The 19,203-nt window shown below is 41.9% G+C and overlaps 2 protein-coding genes across 2 annotated transcripts in view; one reads left to right on the top strand and one right to left on the bottom strand.

Moving 5' to 3' along the window:
• Window positions 1-3,761: 3,761 nt before the first annotated feature.
• On the bottom strand, window positions 3,762-14,960 carry LOC109480352 (sodium-coupled monocarboxylate transporter 1-like). Its single transcript, XM_019782547.1, has 16 exons — window positions 14,770-14,960; window positions 13,967-14,188; window positions 12,259-12,324; window positions 12,073-12,124; window positions 11,831-11,898; window positions 11,414-11,568; window positions 10,741-10,881; window positions 10,232-10,361; window positions 9,572-9,660; window positions 7,043-7,155; window positions 6,599-6,666; window positions 6,119-6,205; window positions 5,593-5,813; window positions 5,186-5,286; window positions 4,737-4,858; window positions 3,762-4,228 (listed from the first exon to the last, which is right to left on the bottom strand). Exons 1-16 carry the CDS (start codon window positions 14,908-14,910, stop codon window positions 4,028-4,030), a joined length of 1,977 nt encoding a protein of 658 aa, XP_019638106.1. The 5' UTR covers window positions 14,911-14,960; the 3' UTR covers window positions 3,762-4,027.
• A 2,444-nt stretch (window positions 14,961-17,404) lies between these two features.
• Window positions 17,405-19,203, top strand: part of LOC109480227 (gastrula zinc finger protein XlCGF8.2DB-like) — a 2,587-nt gene continuing 788 nt past the window's right edge. The window contains exons 1-3 of the mRNA XM_019782376.1: window positions 17,405-17,419; window positions 17,852-18,061; window positions 18,714-19,096. Coding sequence (XP_019637935.1) covers window positions 17,405-17,419; window positions 17,852-18,061; window positions 18,714-19,096 — 608 coding nt within the window. The remainder of the gene's footprint in view (window positions 17,420-17,851; window positions 18,062-18,713; window positions 19,097-19,203) is intronic.

Raw genomic sequence — 19,203 nt, 5'->3', positions numbered from 1 at the left:
GTTGGCACATAGTATAATTCAATGCAGTTTGCAAAGACGCACTTCTTTTAAAACTTGTATGTAGGTCATACTCAAAATATAAGATCGCTAAAGTCAATATAAATTCTCTAGTGAAGTGACTTATTGGTTTTTGGCTGAGGGTATCATCTTTATGTTCAGTGAACCGTATCCTAGACCATTTATCTTGCTCACAGGGGATTATAGGCGGCTCCGTTAACCCTTAAATGAACGATCGGTCGAAGGTTCTTAAGGATGAATGGGCAACTATTTAACCATCTAGGTCAACTGTGCGAAGTCTGATGCATTCCGCATGCGCAGTGTACCAAACGGGTGGATGATGTTTTCTGCTCTGATTGTTTGATCCGCCGAAGTCGACAATCTTACCAGTCACGACTGCAGTGTGATATTGTCGGTTAGCTCGAGGGACGAATCAAATCTATTATATAGACGCAATAACCAGACAGCTCATCCATTCATACGTGTAAATCCAACAACAACACAGTACGTACCAGATTTGGCTTGTTTAGGGCATGCTTTTAGACTTTTTTATGTTTTGGTATTTTTTGTGTCAGCCCCTAAAAAATAACATTTCAAAAAAGGAAGCCCGGTAAAAACACGCCAAAAAATAAGCCCAAACCAAAACCTCTGCTTGGAGAGTTACGTATCACCCCACCTTGTCACTTATGGTTTAATAAGTCAATTTGACGATTCTTGTGAATCGCTTTTAAGTGGTTCATGATTGCCCCCGCTATGACGTAACTCTACATTGTATCACTCATTATTCGAGTCTGTGCCTTACGTATCACACTCATTGATGACGTTATTTCATAAATGTGCGAGTCCAATTTCCATCTAATGAGCAAAAACAAGTTGCAACACTTTCACGTTCCTCAACATCTGCACCCACAAGTGTTTTTAAAGGGTGTTTTATCCAAGACTATTACTTATAATTAGAAGAATGCACGTCATGCAGTAATAGTTAGTAGTAATTGCTTGGTAGTCGTGATAAGCTGTAACCTATTATTTCTGTGCTTTTAGAATAGAACATCGTTATCTCAGACAATCTTTCAATTTTCTTGCAGTTAGGTTTGACCAAAATGATGTTACAACGTAGACTATAACCCGCTATCTTCTCTCATTGTTCAATGTCAATAGTCAAAATGTCTATATAATTATAAAAATTACACTTCCCGAACTTCACGGCAGTATTGAGGACATGGATTCGTGACTTTGTACTTGGGATAACAATCATCACCTTGCCTGATGTTGGACAATCATTCAATTTAGGAGAACAACTTTTGTTCAAGAAGAAAAACCTCTCCAAACAAATATTACCCTTAGAATCAACAATATACTCGTCACGCTAGACCAAGGAGTCGAGTCCTCATACTTTTTTGCTATCTATACCATTTGTCCCATGGCCTTGTCAGCAGTCACTAAAGATCGACATGGTGGTAGTCTACAACGAGGAAGACATATTGCCGTCTGTTTTCATAAAGCACCCGAATCTGAAGCAAGGATAAGTGATCAATTTTGGCAAGGCTACGATTATCAATATTACACGGCAAACCTTTGAAAAATAGCGACGTGACATCTTACTGAGGCGGTGAACACTAGCATCGCAGGACGCTGCAATATCTGGGTTTTTATTGGTACTCCCTGGATTTATGAATGATTCCTGCTCACTCAGTAAAAACATAAATATTTGATACTTCTTAGCCGTGACCAGGATTACGGTCTTACAGTTTAAAAAATAAGTGCTCACCTCATCTGCAGAGATCTTGGATTCATAAAACCAGATTGCCTTCAAGCTGTTCCCACCAGTAAGTGATTTATAATTACAGGCACAGCCGTCAAAAGCAATAATTACCAAGCCTGTACTAATGGCAGGAAATCCTTTGAACTCTACTCTTGAGGAAGGGAGACAAAAGTAAGTACCTTCCGGGGGAAAAGAGGAACCTCTTCCTGCAAAGGCAGCACTTTGGAAATCCTGAGAGATTGTAAGGATCCAGAGTCGGTGTGTGTCGTGTTACTTATGATGAACGTAATGAGCAATTCTGACAATGGTTCGAGACAGGAACTTCTTTTTTTCTTCTATAAGATGAAGTAGTCATGCTTGGGTTCAAGACAAGTGATCCATCTTTAAGTACATCAAGAAAATAGTTTGTCTTTCTTTGAGCAACGTTTTATAACTGCATATCCTGACAACGTATTATATCTCTCCTTAAGCCTGTAGTTTCCTTTCCCCTCGGTTTATCCCTGCAATATTCTTAATACCCTTTGGTCTTAGTTCCGTTTGTACATTTCGACTCAAATCTCGTTAGTTGGATTTCCTTCTTCGGGGCTTGGAAGTTTGTTTACGGTTTGTTTTGCAGTTCGCGTGGCAATATATCCGGTAACAATCAGAATACTCTTCAGAAAACAGCGCACAGTAAGCCGCAACATCAGCGAACATAGATCTGATCAGACCAAACTACTAATCTGACTTTCCTGCTTGATTCTATGGCCGGTGATTTTGTTATTGGTGTTGTTTTGTGGTTCACATGGAAACTCGGTAACAATCAAAATACGTACTCTTCAGAAAATAGCGACCATAGAGACAGCTGTTCATGGAGATCAGTCCAAAAGACTCTGGGGGTTTTCCGCTTGGCTCTATAGCCTGTGATCTTTTGTTGGTGTTGTTTTGTGGTTCACATGGCAACTAGAACTTAGTAACAATCAAAATACGTACTCTTCTGAAAATAGCGGACAATAAGAACAAACGTCAGCGCCATAGAAACTGCTGTATATGCATGGAGATCAAACCAAACAACTAATTTTTCTGGCTTTCCTGCTTGACTCTATAGCCTTTGATTTTGTTGTTGGTGTTGTTTAGTGGTTCACGTGGCGATTAGAACTCGGTAACAATCAAAAGACGTACTCTTCAGAAAACAGCGCACAATGATCACATGCACAAAAATCAGCAGCCATAGAGACCGCTGTATATGCGGAGATTCGACCAAGCAACTAATCTTTCTGGCTTTCCTGCTTGACTCTATGGTCGGAAATTTTGTTTTTGCTGTTGTTTTTTTTTAGTTCACTGGGCGGTAGGCAAGGATCATGTAACAAGCAAACTACGCACTATTCAGAAAACAGCGCAGATTAGCCCCAACACCAGCGGCCACGGCGGCTGCTATATACGGAGATCTGATCAGAACGACTAATAGAAGACATCAATGAAAGGTTGCAACAGACACGACATCATGCTGATTCACTCCTTGAAGTCTGGTTATTTTCGCTGGTGGTGCCTCTAAGGCATGTAAGAGCAAGTGCTCCTTTTGTCATACAATAACCTCTGGATTAATTTTAATGAACTTTCTGATAACAGCTCTGCACGACATCGGAACCGAGATACGTGCTTCTGTATAATCAGATGATGATTGCAAAACAGGACAATGTCAAGGATGCACAAACTCTTCGCCCCTGTGTTTTCATGAGTTCATGTTAATCGCCGTACCGCCTTTGTGTCAACCCTGGTTAAATAGATATAAAAAGAATAAAATCAGCTGATGAAATGGCTATGTACAAGCAAAATAAATATCAAAGAACGCCATAGTTCTACACATAAAAGTATTACTCAAAGTTTACATTTTGTAACAATACAAGGAATCTGTTTTCCATATACGGTGTGAGTTAACATCAACGGTTATCGCATGGGTTTAGAATAGAATGATATCAATATAAACAATAACCTCATTGTCATACATTCCCGTTTTACAGTGTTCTAGACTTTTAAAATCCCTCGATTTCTAACAAGTGAAGAAAAACTCTTGACGCTCCAATGATGACCAATATGTACTGAAGTCTATGATTTGATAAATACAATAAGATTCCTCATAAATACAATACACGTCTAATGGTTAGACTAATATATTCATTATGATATTTCTAAATGCAACCAAGTAAATTTAGCTGATGAATGTAGTTCTACTCATGAAATACTGACATTTCGTAATTCTTCTACAACACATTTACTCCAAGCGTACAACTAAACAGCAGAGTCTTTGTTGCCAATGCTCGGGGTCTCCACCTTTGCTCCTTTCTCCTTGAGTTCTACGTCGTTATCTTCTTGTTTGTTCTTTAAGCTCTCCTTCCGTGCCTTTAAGCTTTCCTTCCGGGCAATCCTTAGACTCTCCCTCCTCTGCATTTCCTTTTCAGTTTCCTCTTTCTCGTGTTCAATCCAAACATCCTGTAAACAAACAGATGAAAGGAAGTAAGGACGGCAACAACTTTGTTTTGTTTTTAGGTTCTCCGACTATTAGATTTTTGGGAGACGGCGTTAGAAGCCGAATAATCACTTGATTTGCCCCGCATAGCGTTTATATTTACCGCCAATACTGTAACAGTAAATCGTAGACAGGGGCTCTCGAGAAGGTTATATGAAAAGACTGTTAGGGTCCTATCTGTGAAGTTATTGGACCAGGTGAGATAGTGCCACTGTAAGTACTGATATAGATGACCACTCCCAGCACTGTATAAATGGATATCCGGAGCCTACGATGGTCTACGTACTGAGGCTAGATTTTAACCATTTGAAAACATTCGGCTGCCACATCCGAATAGTACCTAATCACGCCGAACAGTAGCAAACCACAGCCCACCTTGCTCCCGACCTACTCCCAATCACGGTTGGGGGAAGCTTGGTTGGGGTTTGTGAGGCCATATTCGGCTATGTCTGACAGGGTTAGGGGTATTACCTTGTCGTCATGGCGGACCCCGCACCACAGGGTGTGTCTACAGCGGCCGGGGCAGCAGCAGCACGCCGTGTCGAACAGCGGGGTGATCAGCCGGGGATCCAGCTCGGCAGGGTTCTGGGGACCTGAAAACCATCACAAGAACATCAGATCTTAAAAAGATAGGAAAATTTCACATGTAGAAATATATCAAGAATATTTCAGTATAAATTTATATATATATATATATCTTACGGCATTCATTATAAGCCAAATGAAGATAAGAAATTCCTTGTAAAAGAGCATGATAATTCCGGGCAAAACTGTATCGTATAGTCCAAAAATGGACTCGCATAGTTGAATGAAGTCCTCACTACGCTGTGTGGTTTACTTGGTGGTTACCGATCAAGCCTTATGTTACCATATGCAGCTTTTAGACAACCCTTTATTGTATCCATGGTAACTGATGTTACCTGTGATGAAGCTGACGATCAGCCCGACTGTCACCACCACGAAGACGGCTAGAACTCCGTACCACAGGTACGAGATGTTGTAGAACTCGGCAATGGCAGGTCTGGAGTGAATACAGGAATGTTACATGGGAAAACATATTTGAAGTTTTGTTTAAAGTTGGTCGGACGTCCAGCAAAGTCAAGTACAGTAGTTTATATATTGTTTGGTGTACCCGTAATCTTAAGGGTGGTCAACTACCGTATGGTCTTTTGCTTGCTTTTCCTTCCATCAAGAAAGGACACCATCTTGGAAGCCCTTTATGTTCATATTCATAATTTCAAATTTCCGTTTATTATTCACTGATTCATAGAGACATATCATGGGCACCTCCTCCCTTCATTACAGTTAGTTTTCTTTCTTCACTAACCTCTCTTCGGTGCTGGCAACAAGGTCCTCGACTGACGTTGTTCCGAGTAGATCTGTCACCATGGAGACTGTACTGGTCGTGAAGTTTGAATCGGTGTGGTTGGCCAATGGGCAACCCGCAATCGTGACCGGTGGTCTCGGGACGATGGGCTTGTAGATCTGAGCACCGATCCCCACCCAGAAGGTCATCAGGAACCCGCATATGATACCAACTACGGCACCCTGCAAGGTGATGTACCAAGAAACTTACATATGATACCAACAACGGCACCCTGCAAGGACATGTTCCAAAAGAAACTTACATATGATACCAACAAGGGCACCCTACGAGAACATTTCTCAATAGAAACTTACATATGATGTCCAACAAGGGCACCCTACAAGAACATGTCTCAATAGAAACTTACATATGATACCAACAACGTAAAACCTTTCCCTAAAAGACCGTACAAAGACATGCCCCAAAACATTCTGCAAGAAGTAACTTTTGTTATTCTCACACAACTCCAGTAAGTACAGCCACTTACCACTGTGTTGGCACAAGGGAAGAAGATTCCTAGTGAGAAGACCCCCAGCAGAGGTCCACCAACCATACCGAACATACCTAGGGCGGCCTGGAGAAGACGAAAGTTTCATCACTTTACATCATGTATTCATTAAAGAAGTGCCTGAGCATGGTTCTAGGTAGATCACAGTGGATACAACATGACTTCAGTCCCATATATGGTATGCACACTGTGCCTCTCCCGTCTGTGTGAGGTTAAGGTCCCGTTCGACTCTATGCAGTGCATATGGCGGTGCCCATCTCTATTTCTGTAGCCCTTGGGCGACACACAGTTGTGCAAGGCACTACAGCATGGGGATAGTCCGCTGGTAGTGCTGTGTGTTTGACCTACCCACACTCTTTCTCATATGTGCTGAGGGCTAAAGCAGAGAGAGAAGTGTGTACCATTGTGAGGTAGCGTACAGGGAATTTTCAGGCAATGAAACCAGGACACACATCTCACCTGTAACACAGCGCCCATGAAGGATGATGCCCAGGCCAGCAGAATCATCAGGGCTCCGTAAACCGCCACTAGATGAAAAACAATCAATCATGATATGGTCAGCATTGAGCCAAGATGCGGTGTTAAAATTTTCAGTGAATACGTTAGACGTACAACCTACGTGATTTTTTGGCCAACCTTACATATACATGTAACTCCCCCATACAACTTGTACATTGCAAAATAAGTGCAGTTGTTGATGTCAGGATTACGTACTTGAGTAAAATGTTTTATCAGATATTACTGATATTACCAAGACAGAAAAACTAAATTTTGCAATTATACAAAATGATCATTTACTGAGACTGTAGACGTATATAGGCATGGCACGCGCGCCCATGCACGGTTGGGATTTCAAGAAAGTGCAATTATTTGACGAGTGTGAATTTTGCAGCGAAGCCTCACCCAGTACTTTAGAGATGTTGGTGTACTGACGCTCCGACAGATCCTTCTTAAACGGCTTGATGAAGTCCTCTAAAGTGACGGCAGCCAGGGAGTTCAAACCGGACGACATTGTACTGGAAATAAAACGCAAATAGTACAGTTCTGTATATGTATATGTATTGCCCTTTGGCGTAACACACCAGCTTCGCAGGCACGCGGCGCGGCCAACTAGCTACATTACACCGAACGGCTTGTTACACCTAACCCTTGAACATCTAACTCTAAACATTGTTTAAAGCTATCTAATGATAATGCCCCTACTGTGCTTGGTGACATCTAGTTCCACTCTGCAATAGGTCTAGGAAATCTTTTTAACACCTCCATCCTTGGTTGATAACTCTGGTACTTGAAGGCATGGCCATTTCTTGTTTTTTCTTCTTTCAGGCAGTTTCAGGACAATACAGTCATCTTATAGCTTGCTCTCACGATAGCTCATTTGCATTCATAAAGAATACTAGTAGCTATATTGTGCTTGATGGATCGTAGGCTTCGAAAGAAGTTGAATGACCGTATATTTCTTTGTCTTTAGTACTTGAGTGAGATAACAAACTGTCTCTAGCAATCTCCTTTTTCTTTTATCTTTCTTTTTTTCGTGTTTCGTAAGACGGTGAATGACCGAGTGCTTCCTTGTACTTTTGGGGAATCTAAAAAGGGAACCGGTATGAATAGTGGGAAGTTGCATGACCGTATATTGCTTTATCTTCAGTACTTGAATGAACACCCAATAACAGGCAACATGGTACAAAGAGAGAGAAAACAAACTGTCGCTAGCAATCTCCTTTTTCTTTTATCTTTCCTTTTTTCGTGTTTCGTAAGACGGTGAATGACTGAGTACTTCCTTGTACTTGTAGGGAATCTAAAAAGGGGATGCGGTTTAAAGAGACAGCTTCGTTGGATTTTTCATCACGACATAGTACGTCGTAGGAGGTCATTACCGGTACCGTGTAAAGGAAGTCGAATTACCGGTACTATATAAAGTATACCGTATAGACTGAGGCTTTTGATAAGAAAGGCAATTAAGTAAGTTGGTTGGCAAGGCTTCTGCGTGCTGTGACGTTTTTATCTTGAGCTTGGTAGGAAGTTGAATGGCCGTGTATGTCCTTGAGGTAAGTTCTTGGTTGGAATCTGATAACGTAAAGGTGCCAACTAGACAAAGATCAACTAGAGCTTTAACTGCTACATATTCTACTGCATGTGACTTCGTAGGGAGTTGATTGGCTGTGTATACCACATAGACTGAGGTGAGGTCTTTACTAGCTAGTAAAACAATAAAATTATTTGGATCTTACAAAAAACGGCATAATTTTTAGCCGTCACAATTTTATCTTGTGCTTCGTAATCACCGTATATACTTGCTTGGGAAATCTAATAAGGCGATTAAAAACTACACCTCAGTAAGACTCCATTCAACATTCATACATACACGTTTTCAGACTGATTCATAGTGACATTTTGGCTAACTCAAGTTTTTTGCATGTTGAACCAACCACTTGCCTTTTGAGATGAATAATAAACTAGTGTACTTATTCTCCATTGGGAGTTCGATGGTCTTTTAGTATTATCTGTTCTTATTTGAATATATGATGATATATGAATATACACGCACAGACACGGTAATTTGGGAAGAATAGGGCTTAGGAAAATTGGCTTTTAATCCGTAGTTATTTTCATTAATACATTATACTTGTCATGATTGGATTTGTGAGATTAACCCGTCTGCTCTTAACTAGCTACGTGCAAGGGATAGATTAGTTTGATTTGTTTTCCAAGGACTTGCGGTATACTTCAAACTTGTCAATTAACAGGGTGCCCTCAGAAGGCCAGGAAATCATTTTCTGTACCAAGGACAGACTTTGATGCTCAGAAATTAAGGCTGCCGAAAGACCTTGGAGGAAGACAAGCTGTTGCCGAGAGCACACTTGAGGGTCGCAGTAAACAGGCCAGAACGAGGTGAAACACACTAAGAAAATTAAGTAGCAATCTACAATATCAAAGACCTACTTGTCACAGGACGACAACTGTTCATACAACAAGCAGTGTCAGCGACCTACTCAAGGTCTTACGTAAATGACATTTGGGAAGATCTCTATGGACATTAGCTATAAAATTGATTTTGTTATTATTATTTATTGCGTAACAACTGTGTTCGTTTATACAGAACTGTATATAGAACTGCATATAACTATATAACTACTCCACAGTTTTACATGTTGGATTTACCAATGGTAGTAAATGTCAAATAAGGCTATATAATGTTTACTGTGTTAACAGTACCGAACTTGACAATGGTAGTAAATAAAAGTCAAGTCCGGTGATATCGGACTTGCGTTTTATTTACTACTACGGCTACAATGATTGTTTTTAACAATTGAAAGTAAACATTTTATACTTTACAGACATTGGTGATTCCAATATTGCAGTATTGGGTGGGCTCTTACCAATTTCTAGGAAGCTCAACTCAGGCATAAGTCCTAAGTGTTCTGGACCCACCTGAGAGCCCCGGCAAACACAGCTGACACAAACACGCCGGGGAGACCGGGCAGCCAGCTGAGCAGCATCATCACCGTGTAGGGCATCAGCTAGAGGAGGAGGAAATGGTAAAGTTTACACAGATGTTCTAGGAAAGTTACGACTTACGAGTGATGCCATCTATACAATAGTTAGTAGCAGTATCATTAAATGTGTGACAAAGATGCAGCTCATATTACTACGTTGATGAAGATTAGACATCCAGGTAAAGAATATTCAAAGACAATTCAACATCTACCGCCGGATAAATTGTGACATCCATCACTCTTCTACTTATGAAGGTTATGCATCCAGGTATAACAATATTCAAAGACCATCCAATACTCCTAGTATTGCTGGATAAATTAATACCGAGATTGCTTCAGGACGTTTCTGGTGACATCAACCACTCTTCTGTAGCGTTACTAACATGATTGACACTGAAGGAGAGTGACTGATGTAACTCGAAACGTCTGGAAGTAATTTCCACAATTGATGTATCCGGTAGTAGAGTTTGACTTGTTTTGAACCTTATTGCTGTTCTTGTAAAACCAGACAGAGGACGCTCGTGTAGCTACATCGGATGCAACCTAGAGACATAGAAGTGATATAACTGTCGTAACTGGAGTGGAAGGAATATACCTGATCGGACGTTTTGAGGTACTCCGCAGTGACGGGGTCACATTCCCGGTTCAGTGCGTACATGACCAGGCCGCACAGAGACGCCAGAGTCACGATTACAAACAGCCCGGGAACGTTCAGGTACAGGGCTCTGCAACAGAGGAGCTACGTATCAATGCAATGATGGCATTGAAATACATTGTAACATCAGTTTTTAAAGTATGTTTTTGTGACACATCACATTCTACAAAATGAAACTTAGTTATAGCCAATTTAAACTCAGTACTACGTTTCGAGTGTCATCCATCAATCTTCTTCAGTCTTCATGCGCTGAACTTTTGCTGAGTCCATCAAAAATTTTGCCAATTGTTTTGCACGTTGATGATGGTTGGAGGCAAAAAGTTTGGTAAGGATTCCTGCCGTACCCATTTTTCACAAATCTGCTGTGATTTTCTTGGATACAATGCATTTTCCTGATGATTTTTAATTTCTTTTAAACGTAACATTTTTAATACATTGGCAAGTCTTACGTCTGCGCCTTGCGGAGGTTCTTACAGCTGAGGTATCGCTGGACCTGCGCCTGGTTCACTCCGAACACGGCGATCCACATGAACCCGCCGCCGAACAGAACACTCCACGTGCTGTGGCGGATCCGCGGGTCCACGTCCCACCTGGGGAGCAAAAAAAAATAGCGCTTAACTTAGATTTCTCGGGTGTTGTACCCTGAGAGCAAGACTAGTACTGGGCCGTTAGCCGGTTTCCTTCGGTAGCCAAGAGCACTAATCCCTAAATCTAAATTACGGGTAGGGGTAGTTGAGCACGAGGGGAGTTGGACGGCTTTATTACTGTCATTCAGATGTGTTTTTGGTTATCTTTTTCAGACTGAACAGTGATATGTATCGGGTTATGTTCTTTAGAGATATTTTTTATCAAAGCTTACAATTCTATTTCCAACGATTTATCTATTATGATCAATAAAACATTTTATGCGTAGATACATTTAGGTAATGATCAAAATAATAATGGTTAATATTATTATTCATTATTGCATAGTGATACCTTCTTCCTCGCGATTAGATGTGATCAATCTCTCTCCTTTCTTAGTAAAAGTGGCAAAGTGAAGAAAAATTTAGCATAGTAGAGGAAATCACCACACTCACTACTTTATCAGATGTTCACTTTGAAAATGCCAACTTGACTCACACGAAGAAAGTCAGCCTGTCTCCCTCCAGGTTCCTGCTCCAGACCTCCCCGAAGCCGCCCACGTTGATGCTGCCCTGGATGATGACGGCCAGGAAGCCCATACACATCACACACACCTGGAACGTGTCTGTCCACATCACTGCCTTCATACCGCCCTGGGCACAGCCAGCATAGAGGTAACTTGGTCAATACTACATATAGTTGGTTTACAAAATTTCTAAGTTTTTGGAAAACAAGGGTCTTATATCGCAACCTTGAATACGTTCACATAATGCTTCACATGATGTCAGGTGGAGACTCGTTCAGTCATCAACAAACACAGAGAGAGAAAGAGACACACGCAGACACACACACACACACACACACACGTGCGCGCGCACACACACAGTAATAAATAGCACGTGTGTCTATACTTACTATTGTAGTGTAGAAGGTGCACACCACGCCAAGGGTCAGGACGGCTCCCCATAGGTTTACTCCAGTTACTGGGGAAGTAAAGATGACAGTTTCAGGTATAATGAGAATTTCATATTTATATTTTCTCCGCATACTTTTTTTTCTCCGCCCGCCCCTCTCTAGTCTTTTTCTTTCACTTTTATGACATTATTTTCATCTCATTATGCACTATGTTTTTTTTCTTGTGATCCTTATATACTTACCTTCTTCCAGAGCAAGCGCAGGGGCGTACAGACAGATTCCCATGTATATTGTCTAGAACATATAAACAAAACAACATCATTCACATAGTTACTCAAACCTACAAAAGAGGCTTCTAGCGATAAGGATATGAATTACAGGAATTGGCAATGAACATAAAACCATAGACACAGGACATAAAAACTCACCATTTGCAGAATGAACGTAGCACAACCGAGTCTTCGGACCACCACGGAGAATCTTCTCTCAAGATACTGATGGACACAGGAGACAAAAATTATAATAGCGACATAATCTTACCATGTATAATGTAATCGTAATAAAAACATGTGCATCAAACCCGACAGTCCGGTCTTACACAGGTTGTAATATTACTAATTATAACGCTGAACAAAGCTGATGTGCTTGTGTGACATTTTAATTGTACTATTATTACACTATGTAGCATACCCAACTGAAGTATCACATTTAAGAGTTTAGTTCGCAATTAACATAAGGAAGAGCGATGGCACAGTTGAAAATTATTTTGGTAAGTCGGTTTGTCCTGTTATTGGACTAAAAATACACTGATTAAGCTAGATAACATTTACCACTCCCCTGACTTCCTGTTGGCCATACCGCCTGACATCGCAAATAGACTTGACCTTTTCAGAGGGATGGCGTCAATGTGTTTGCCTCTTGCCCGTAAGTAACCCCAGTAAGGGGGGGGGGGGTCATTGACCGCTGTAACGACTGGCCTTGGTACAGGATAAAATTACTCCGTGGTAAGCCGAGAGAAATGACATAGTCCTGTCGCATTAAATTTATGGCTCTGGGATCACGTTGTACTGACCAGGGAGGGTCCAGACGACTACTGGCCCTGGACCTGATGTCAATATTGGATGGTATGGTGGTTTTCAAGGCTAACATGTCTTGTGTGTAGCAAACTTTCTTCTTTTCTTTATTTCTCTCATTCATTTTTTTTCTTTTCTCTTTCGTGATGTCTCCCATTTCTTTTCTGTATTTCGTCCTTAGTAAGTTCATCTTTATTGCTTTCTTTTTTTTATCCCTCTCGTGATTTTCTTTTTCTACCACCATTCATTTTAACATTACCCTTTACATCTCTTTTTAGTCGCTTTTTAACACCCATATATAAAGACAATTTAGAAACCAACATTAACGTTATGCGGATAACGAACAACAATCCATGCGTTACGGTGATTCTTGCGCTTGCGTGGTTTTATTCTTAAAATACAGGGCATGAAATAATTGCCCCCCCACACACACACACACTACATGAGTACATGTAAACAGCAAGGTCTTGAACCTCTGAACGAAGGTCACAGTATACACAGGCATTCAAAGCCAGGAACATTTTTACGGATTATTGGTGTCCTTTGAAGACATAGAAAAACATTCTATACATTTCCTACATTTCTGGACGTCACTCGGACTTGAAGGACACTTTTAATCAGACACTTCCATATCCGTACGTATGATGACAGAAATAGGTTCAGATACATGGCACAAGGGGGGGGGCATGCATGTTGCAGATGTCATGCAAAACTAATCTACAGATCGGGTCACAAGTTCAATGTTGGTTATCGATCTAACATGGCGTCTCTGAACTCAATGTGGGCTATTCCAATTAAAGCCGATAAAACCGATATGCCGTAACATACAACAAAGTTCGTTGACACAGATTTTGTAGGGTTATTATAGATTAATTGGTTCACATTTGGGTCTTCTTCAATCTAGTACACACTACCAAACACACATGTAGTACTAACAACAAGTTGTTAAATCATCACAGAACTGCAAATGCAGGTGTACATTATGATCAAGCATGTTAAACCACCACAAAGTTGCAATTATTGCTTTACATTATGATAAATAAATGTCCAACTTTCTGCGTACCTCGTAAGCACTGGTGACGCCCAGGTTGAAGAAGACGGGCATGTAGAGGTGTGCTGAGATCACGATCATGAAGATATACGTGATCCAGAACATCCAGAACATGGTTCCGTGTGTGTACACCTCCGCAGGCGTGCCCAGTACCGTGATGGCAGACATGAAGGACGCCATCAGCGACATGGCCACGGGAACTACGTGCATCTGCCGGTCCGCCAGGAGAAACTCCTAAACATGGTACAACAGATACAATAACACATTTTGGTACGTGTTTGTAGATCTGTCCGTAAAAATTGCTAGAGCCTGGAACCGTGATGGCAGACATAAAGGACGCCATCAGGGACATGGCCACGGGAACTACGTGCATCTGTCGGTCCGCTAGGAGAAACTCCTAAACATGGTACAACATAGTACAATAATTTACAATGTAATAAAGCTTATAAATAGTTGCGTTAAACTTTGTAGCTCTGTACGTTAACACTACTAAGGAAATAAGAGAAGATCTTTAAGATTTTCTTATATCCAATGCCCTTGCATATCTAGATAACTTAGTTCAAGCCAATCAGTTTTGGTAGTTTTAGTGTGTATGTTAGTATGCCACAACAAAAATACAGTGGGCCCGGGGACGGTACAGGCTTCCGGGGACCTTTGACCTACTACTGTGATCACGTGCCGGTAAGGTCACGTGTCTAACGTACTGGGTCATGCACATTGAAGAAGGCTGCTTGAAATCCGGTAGTAAGTCTCTGTATATTATTATTTGCTGTATAGAAAATAATTTAAAAAAAAACAGCCTGCGTATTACTAACCTTAGTTGTTTTCTGTCCACCTCCTGAGAAGGCATAGTAGATGCCTATCCCGGCGGAGACACAGATCATGAGAGAGAAGACCACATAGTCCGCTATGGAGAACAGCGGCAGGTCAGGCTCCGCTAGTCCCTCCAGTACCATCCTGGGGCCGAACTACTGAACCAAGCAAAGAAACAATATAACCTTGTCATGGATAGAGAAATGGTGTCTACGGGGAAACGGACAGAAAAAAATCAGTTGTTGCAGTTTCCAATGCCGTTCGAGGTACAGCTCCATTGTACATCTCTGACATGTTTAGGTGGAAGTCTCCACCAATTATAAGTGCTCGCATCCGTACGGCTATCAAACTGTTAGCTGACTGGGACCCCAACTGTGGAATAAACTGTCACTGAAGCAACGTAAGACTTGCCATCCTACTACATACTGCCATCCCACACCATTTTCGACATATTTACCACATGGGAAATGTCAAGGGGGCAGACAACGTCTGTCCTTCGACTAAATAAACATTTTATGCCTGTCATAACCTTTGTTTATATTAGGACAGCAACTGGTTTCTTTAACATTGGCAACCTTCTATTTGGTTTGGAAGGTTGAGTTCTATAAGCTGTTCTTGAAATAGATGACACATAACCGAAAGAGACATGCGAGTTCATGGTTATGCGAGAGAGAGTTAACCATCGACCAAATGTGGACTGAGCGTAGCACAGCATTCGGCTACTGAATCTCTGAACACTACAGTTACGTTCTGTAATATATACTCTGACTGTCCCTTTGTAACTTGCCAATGTCAACCGCTCTGGCGCACCAAACAATTATGTTTGATAAAGCAATGGCGTTCTGCTTGGACAAATCTTCTGTACATTGATTTTTGTACTTCTTCTTCTTCTTCTTTCTGTTGAGGAAGCCGCCTTCAGCGGTTTGAAGATTCTGCTTCCTATGGTGGTGGGTGCATGCCGAGGAGGTCAGGTTTCACAGCTTGCCCCTAAACTCCTCCAGAGAAGGGGAGAGGGCAATGTCTGCATCCAGAGTATTCCAGTCAGGAATTGTCCGCGGAAAGAAGGAGTTCTGTCTGTAGGAGGTCCTACTTTGGGGCACTCTGTAGGCAGCAGAGTGTGACTGTCTAGTGGCCCTTGTCTGGACATTGGGGGTGGGTCTTGTTTGCATGTTAATGCACAGTGCACCGGTGTGATACTTGTAGAATGTTGTAAGTCTAGCCAACCTACGCCGCTCCCGAAGTGGGATCCACTGGAGCTCTTCCAGCATGTTGTTTACGCTAGAGGTGCGTCTGAAGCGTTGGCTAACCCAGCGGGTTGTACGATCAACACCTTGTGATGAAATTTATATGGTTCATTATTATTGTACAGTATGGGCGAGGTAGATATTTCAAGAAAAAACTAAAGAAACCTTGGAAAAAAATCTGTGAGTACTGAGCCATACATGCGTAAAGTAGCATCTGAAAAAGAGAGACACCTACCGTTTACGTTTTGCGTGCAATTTAAAGATCTTCAACTTCTTGGCACTGTCCCACTGCTTGATACCACCGTAGAAAATGCTCCGTAGTTTTATAGAAGCTCACAGACAGAGGCGCTTAACTACAACACGTTGTCCGTAGACGTGAACACGGCCTAGATATCTGGGGCGAAGTCGTTATCCTTGACGTTAGGCCACATTCTGACCTCACACGTACTTTTACAGCTATATTTATATTTTAGAAACAAGTGCCAACATAGCGGTTACTCCAATTCAAAACCCTGAACTTCAAACTGAAACTGAAAAACAAGAAGTCCGCCTACCCTCTTCTTCCCTATATTTGTTTCAGCTATTCTTTCCTAAATGTCATTTTGTACTTATTTTAGATTCTCACTCACATACAATCATGGCATGGCCCTCCCTATTATTAAAGCATTAAAAAGTTTATTGCTTACACCCCTTGCCGAGAATGGAATGGGATAGCCCACACAAGTGCGTCGCATCACGAAGCAAGGTCAATATCCTCTAGCGGGACAGTTGCCTGGATGTGCAGACTGAACTTGTGGCCTCTAGTCCTTTTAGATCAGACGTGTTACGCCATAACTGACATACACTGTACATATTCGTCTACATTCTGAAGAGGGTATATTGAAAAGCGTCGATAGAACCTGCTGTGCCTGTACGAAACTCGTAATACATTGTGAATAGCAGTTTAGCACTTCTGCGCTGCAGAACGTTTTCACGAATTCAAGGCGAATATATGAATTTTCCTCTATTTTTGCAATATTTGCAATCACTTCTATCATGAGATAGAGTTGTTCAATTGAAGGGTATGTAGCCATAATGAACAAAGTTTATATGCTATCAGACACAATAAAGCACTAGCACGAGGGAGAAAGAGAGAGAGACAGAAAGGGAGAGAGAGAGAGTGGGTGAGAGAGGGACAACAAGAACTCGAAAACATGCATGTCATTCTCTGTCAGCGCACATCTTTCGACGCTTTGGAGAATCAGGTTTTCACGTCATGGATGACCTTTAACCCTACCAATCACCGCAGCGGCTTGCTATCCACCGACATTTCTTTACATGCACGGATGGATATTTAGCGATTTGGAGACTTTCTTGTGTAACTCCATCAAAATATCTTCGTCTAAAGGTTGCGATGGACAAGCCGAAGGTACGTGCTTAAATCGGCGAGATTTTTATTATTGTTTGGCCGCGAAAATAGGCCGCCGGTGGGGAGGGGGGCGGATGGCGTTCAGCACCAAGGACAGGGTCTGTCTGTAAGCATTCTGCATGCATTAATAAAGCCCATTGTAAAATAGCCCAATAAAACAAACTAACGGGATCTGTGAGTAAGGGACCCGTGTGTTAGAAAGACAGTTCCTAGAAAAATATTCACTACATATTTTTTGTCTGTCAGTGTACATGTAGTAACGTTATGTCTTATTTATTCCATCGGTTGTAACTAGTTTTCTTTGTTGAAATACCGACACAATCTATCTGCTTTCTGCTATCATCTTTCAATAGACCATTAATAAATACATTTGGTTAGACATACGCTGACGTCTTGTTCTGACTGCCCATTTTACCCCGATTTGACCGTCAGGTTAAAACGGAGAAAGAGGACCGCTCGGCGGATGACCGGCCGTTCTCGTGCCCGAAGTGTCCGTACCGGTCGGACCGGCAGCACAACCTGCGGCAGCACCTGCTTACCCACACCGGCGAGCGGCCGCACCAGTGCCCGTACTGCGACTACGCCGCGGGCCGGAAACCCCACCTGGTCAGGCACATGGCCAGGCACACCGGGGTCACACCTGTGGTCAAACATCGCCGCCGCAGGAAGGTGGTTAAGGTGAGGGAAACAGTTTTTTTTATCATTCAGAAACACAGTGATAGATACAAATGAAAGGACACGGACTAAGTGGCTGCGAACTCACGTTAGGCGCAATTTATATTCTCGCAGCCACTTTTACAATGCAAAAAAAAAGGTTTTTACAAGACCATGGATACATAAGAAACCTAGCGTGAATCAAACCTCCCATCCCAAAAGAAAAAAAAAGAAAGCAAAGCAGGACACATACAACTAGAAGCGTTTTGTTTCTGGTTTGTAGTTTGATGCGGCTAACATAATTTTACAGTTAATGTCATAGGAACAGAGTATAAGCTTATAAATCAGCTTATAAATTAATAACCTGTATGCGGATTGCATTCAGCACCAAGGACAGGTCTACTTGCGTGTGTGATTGTTTGTGGGTGGCATCTAGCATAATGTACAGGTAGGGTTGCCTAGCTCTAACGATATGTGAACGGTGTTCAGCACCAAGGACGGGTAGGTTTACATTATCAAATGGTATAAAGTTATTTTGTCTTTGTGGCTACAATTCCTTGGGCGTCTCAAAAAGGCCGAGACATTGTTTTAAGAGCAGACTTAAGCATAATATTTGAATCTTTCTGGACAGGTACAGAAGCCCATGAAGCAGTGCCCATTCTGCGAGTACACCTCCAAGCGTATGTACGACATTAACGTGCACGTGCGCACCCACACCGGAGAGCGACCCTACAAATGCCCCGTGTGTGACTGGTCCTTCGCACACAGCTCCACCCTAGGTACACACATGGACATACACCGAGGGAACAAGAGATTCCAATGCCCCCATTGCGACTACGCTTCTGTACGTAAGGAATGTCTACGACTACACTTGTCTAAACACACCGGCTTCTTTCCGTACCTCTGTGGCGAGTGTGGGTACAAGACTGCTCAAAAGAGCCGCATGCTGAAACACATGAGAACCCACACGGGAGAGAAACCGTACGGCTGTCCGCAGTGTGACTTCACCACAGCCCATAAGAGGTCGGCGTTTACGATACTTACCTGTTCCCACTGTTAACTGTAGAATGTATATATTTACCTTGTGACTTGATGTGTGCGTGTGTGTACGTATATATATATATATATAT

This window comes from Branchiostoma belcheri, unplaced genomic scaffold, assembly GCF_001625305.1.
Source record: "Branchiostoma belcheri isolate BF01 breed outbred unplaced genomic scaffold, Haploidv18h27 scaffold50, whole genome shotgun sequence".
NCBI classification, from domain to species: domain Eukaryota; kingdom Metazoa; phylum Chordata; class Leptocardii; order Amphioxiformes; family Branchiostomatidae; genus Branchiostoma; species Branchiostoma belcheri.
This window is presented reverse-complemented; position numbering and strand designations above follow the sequence as displayed.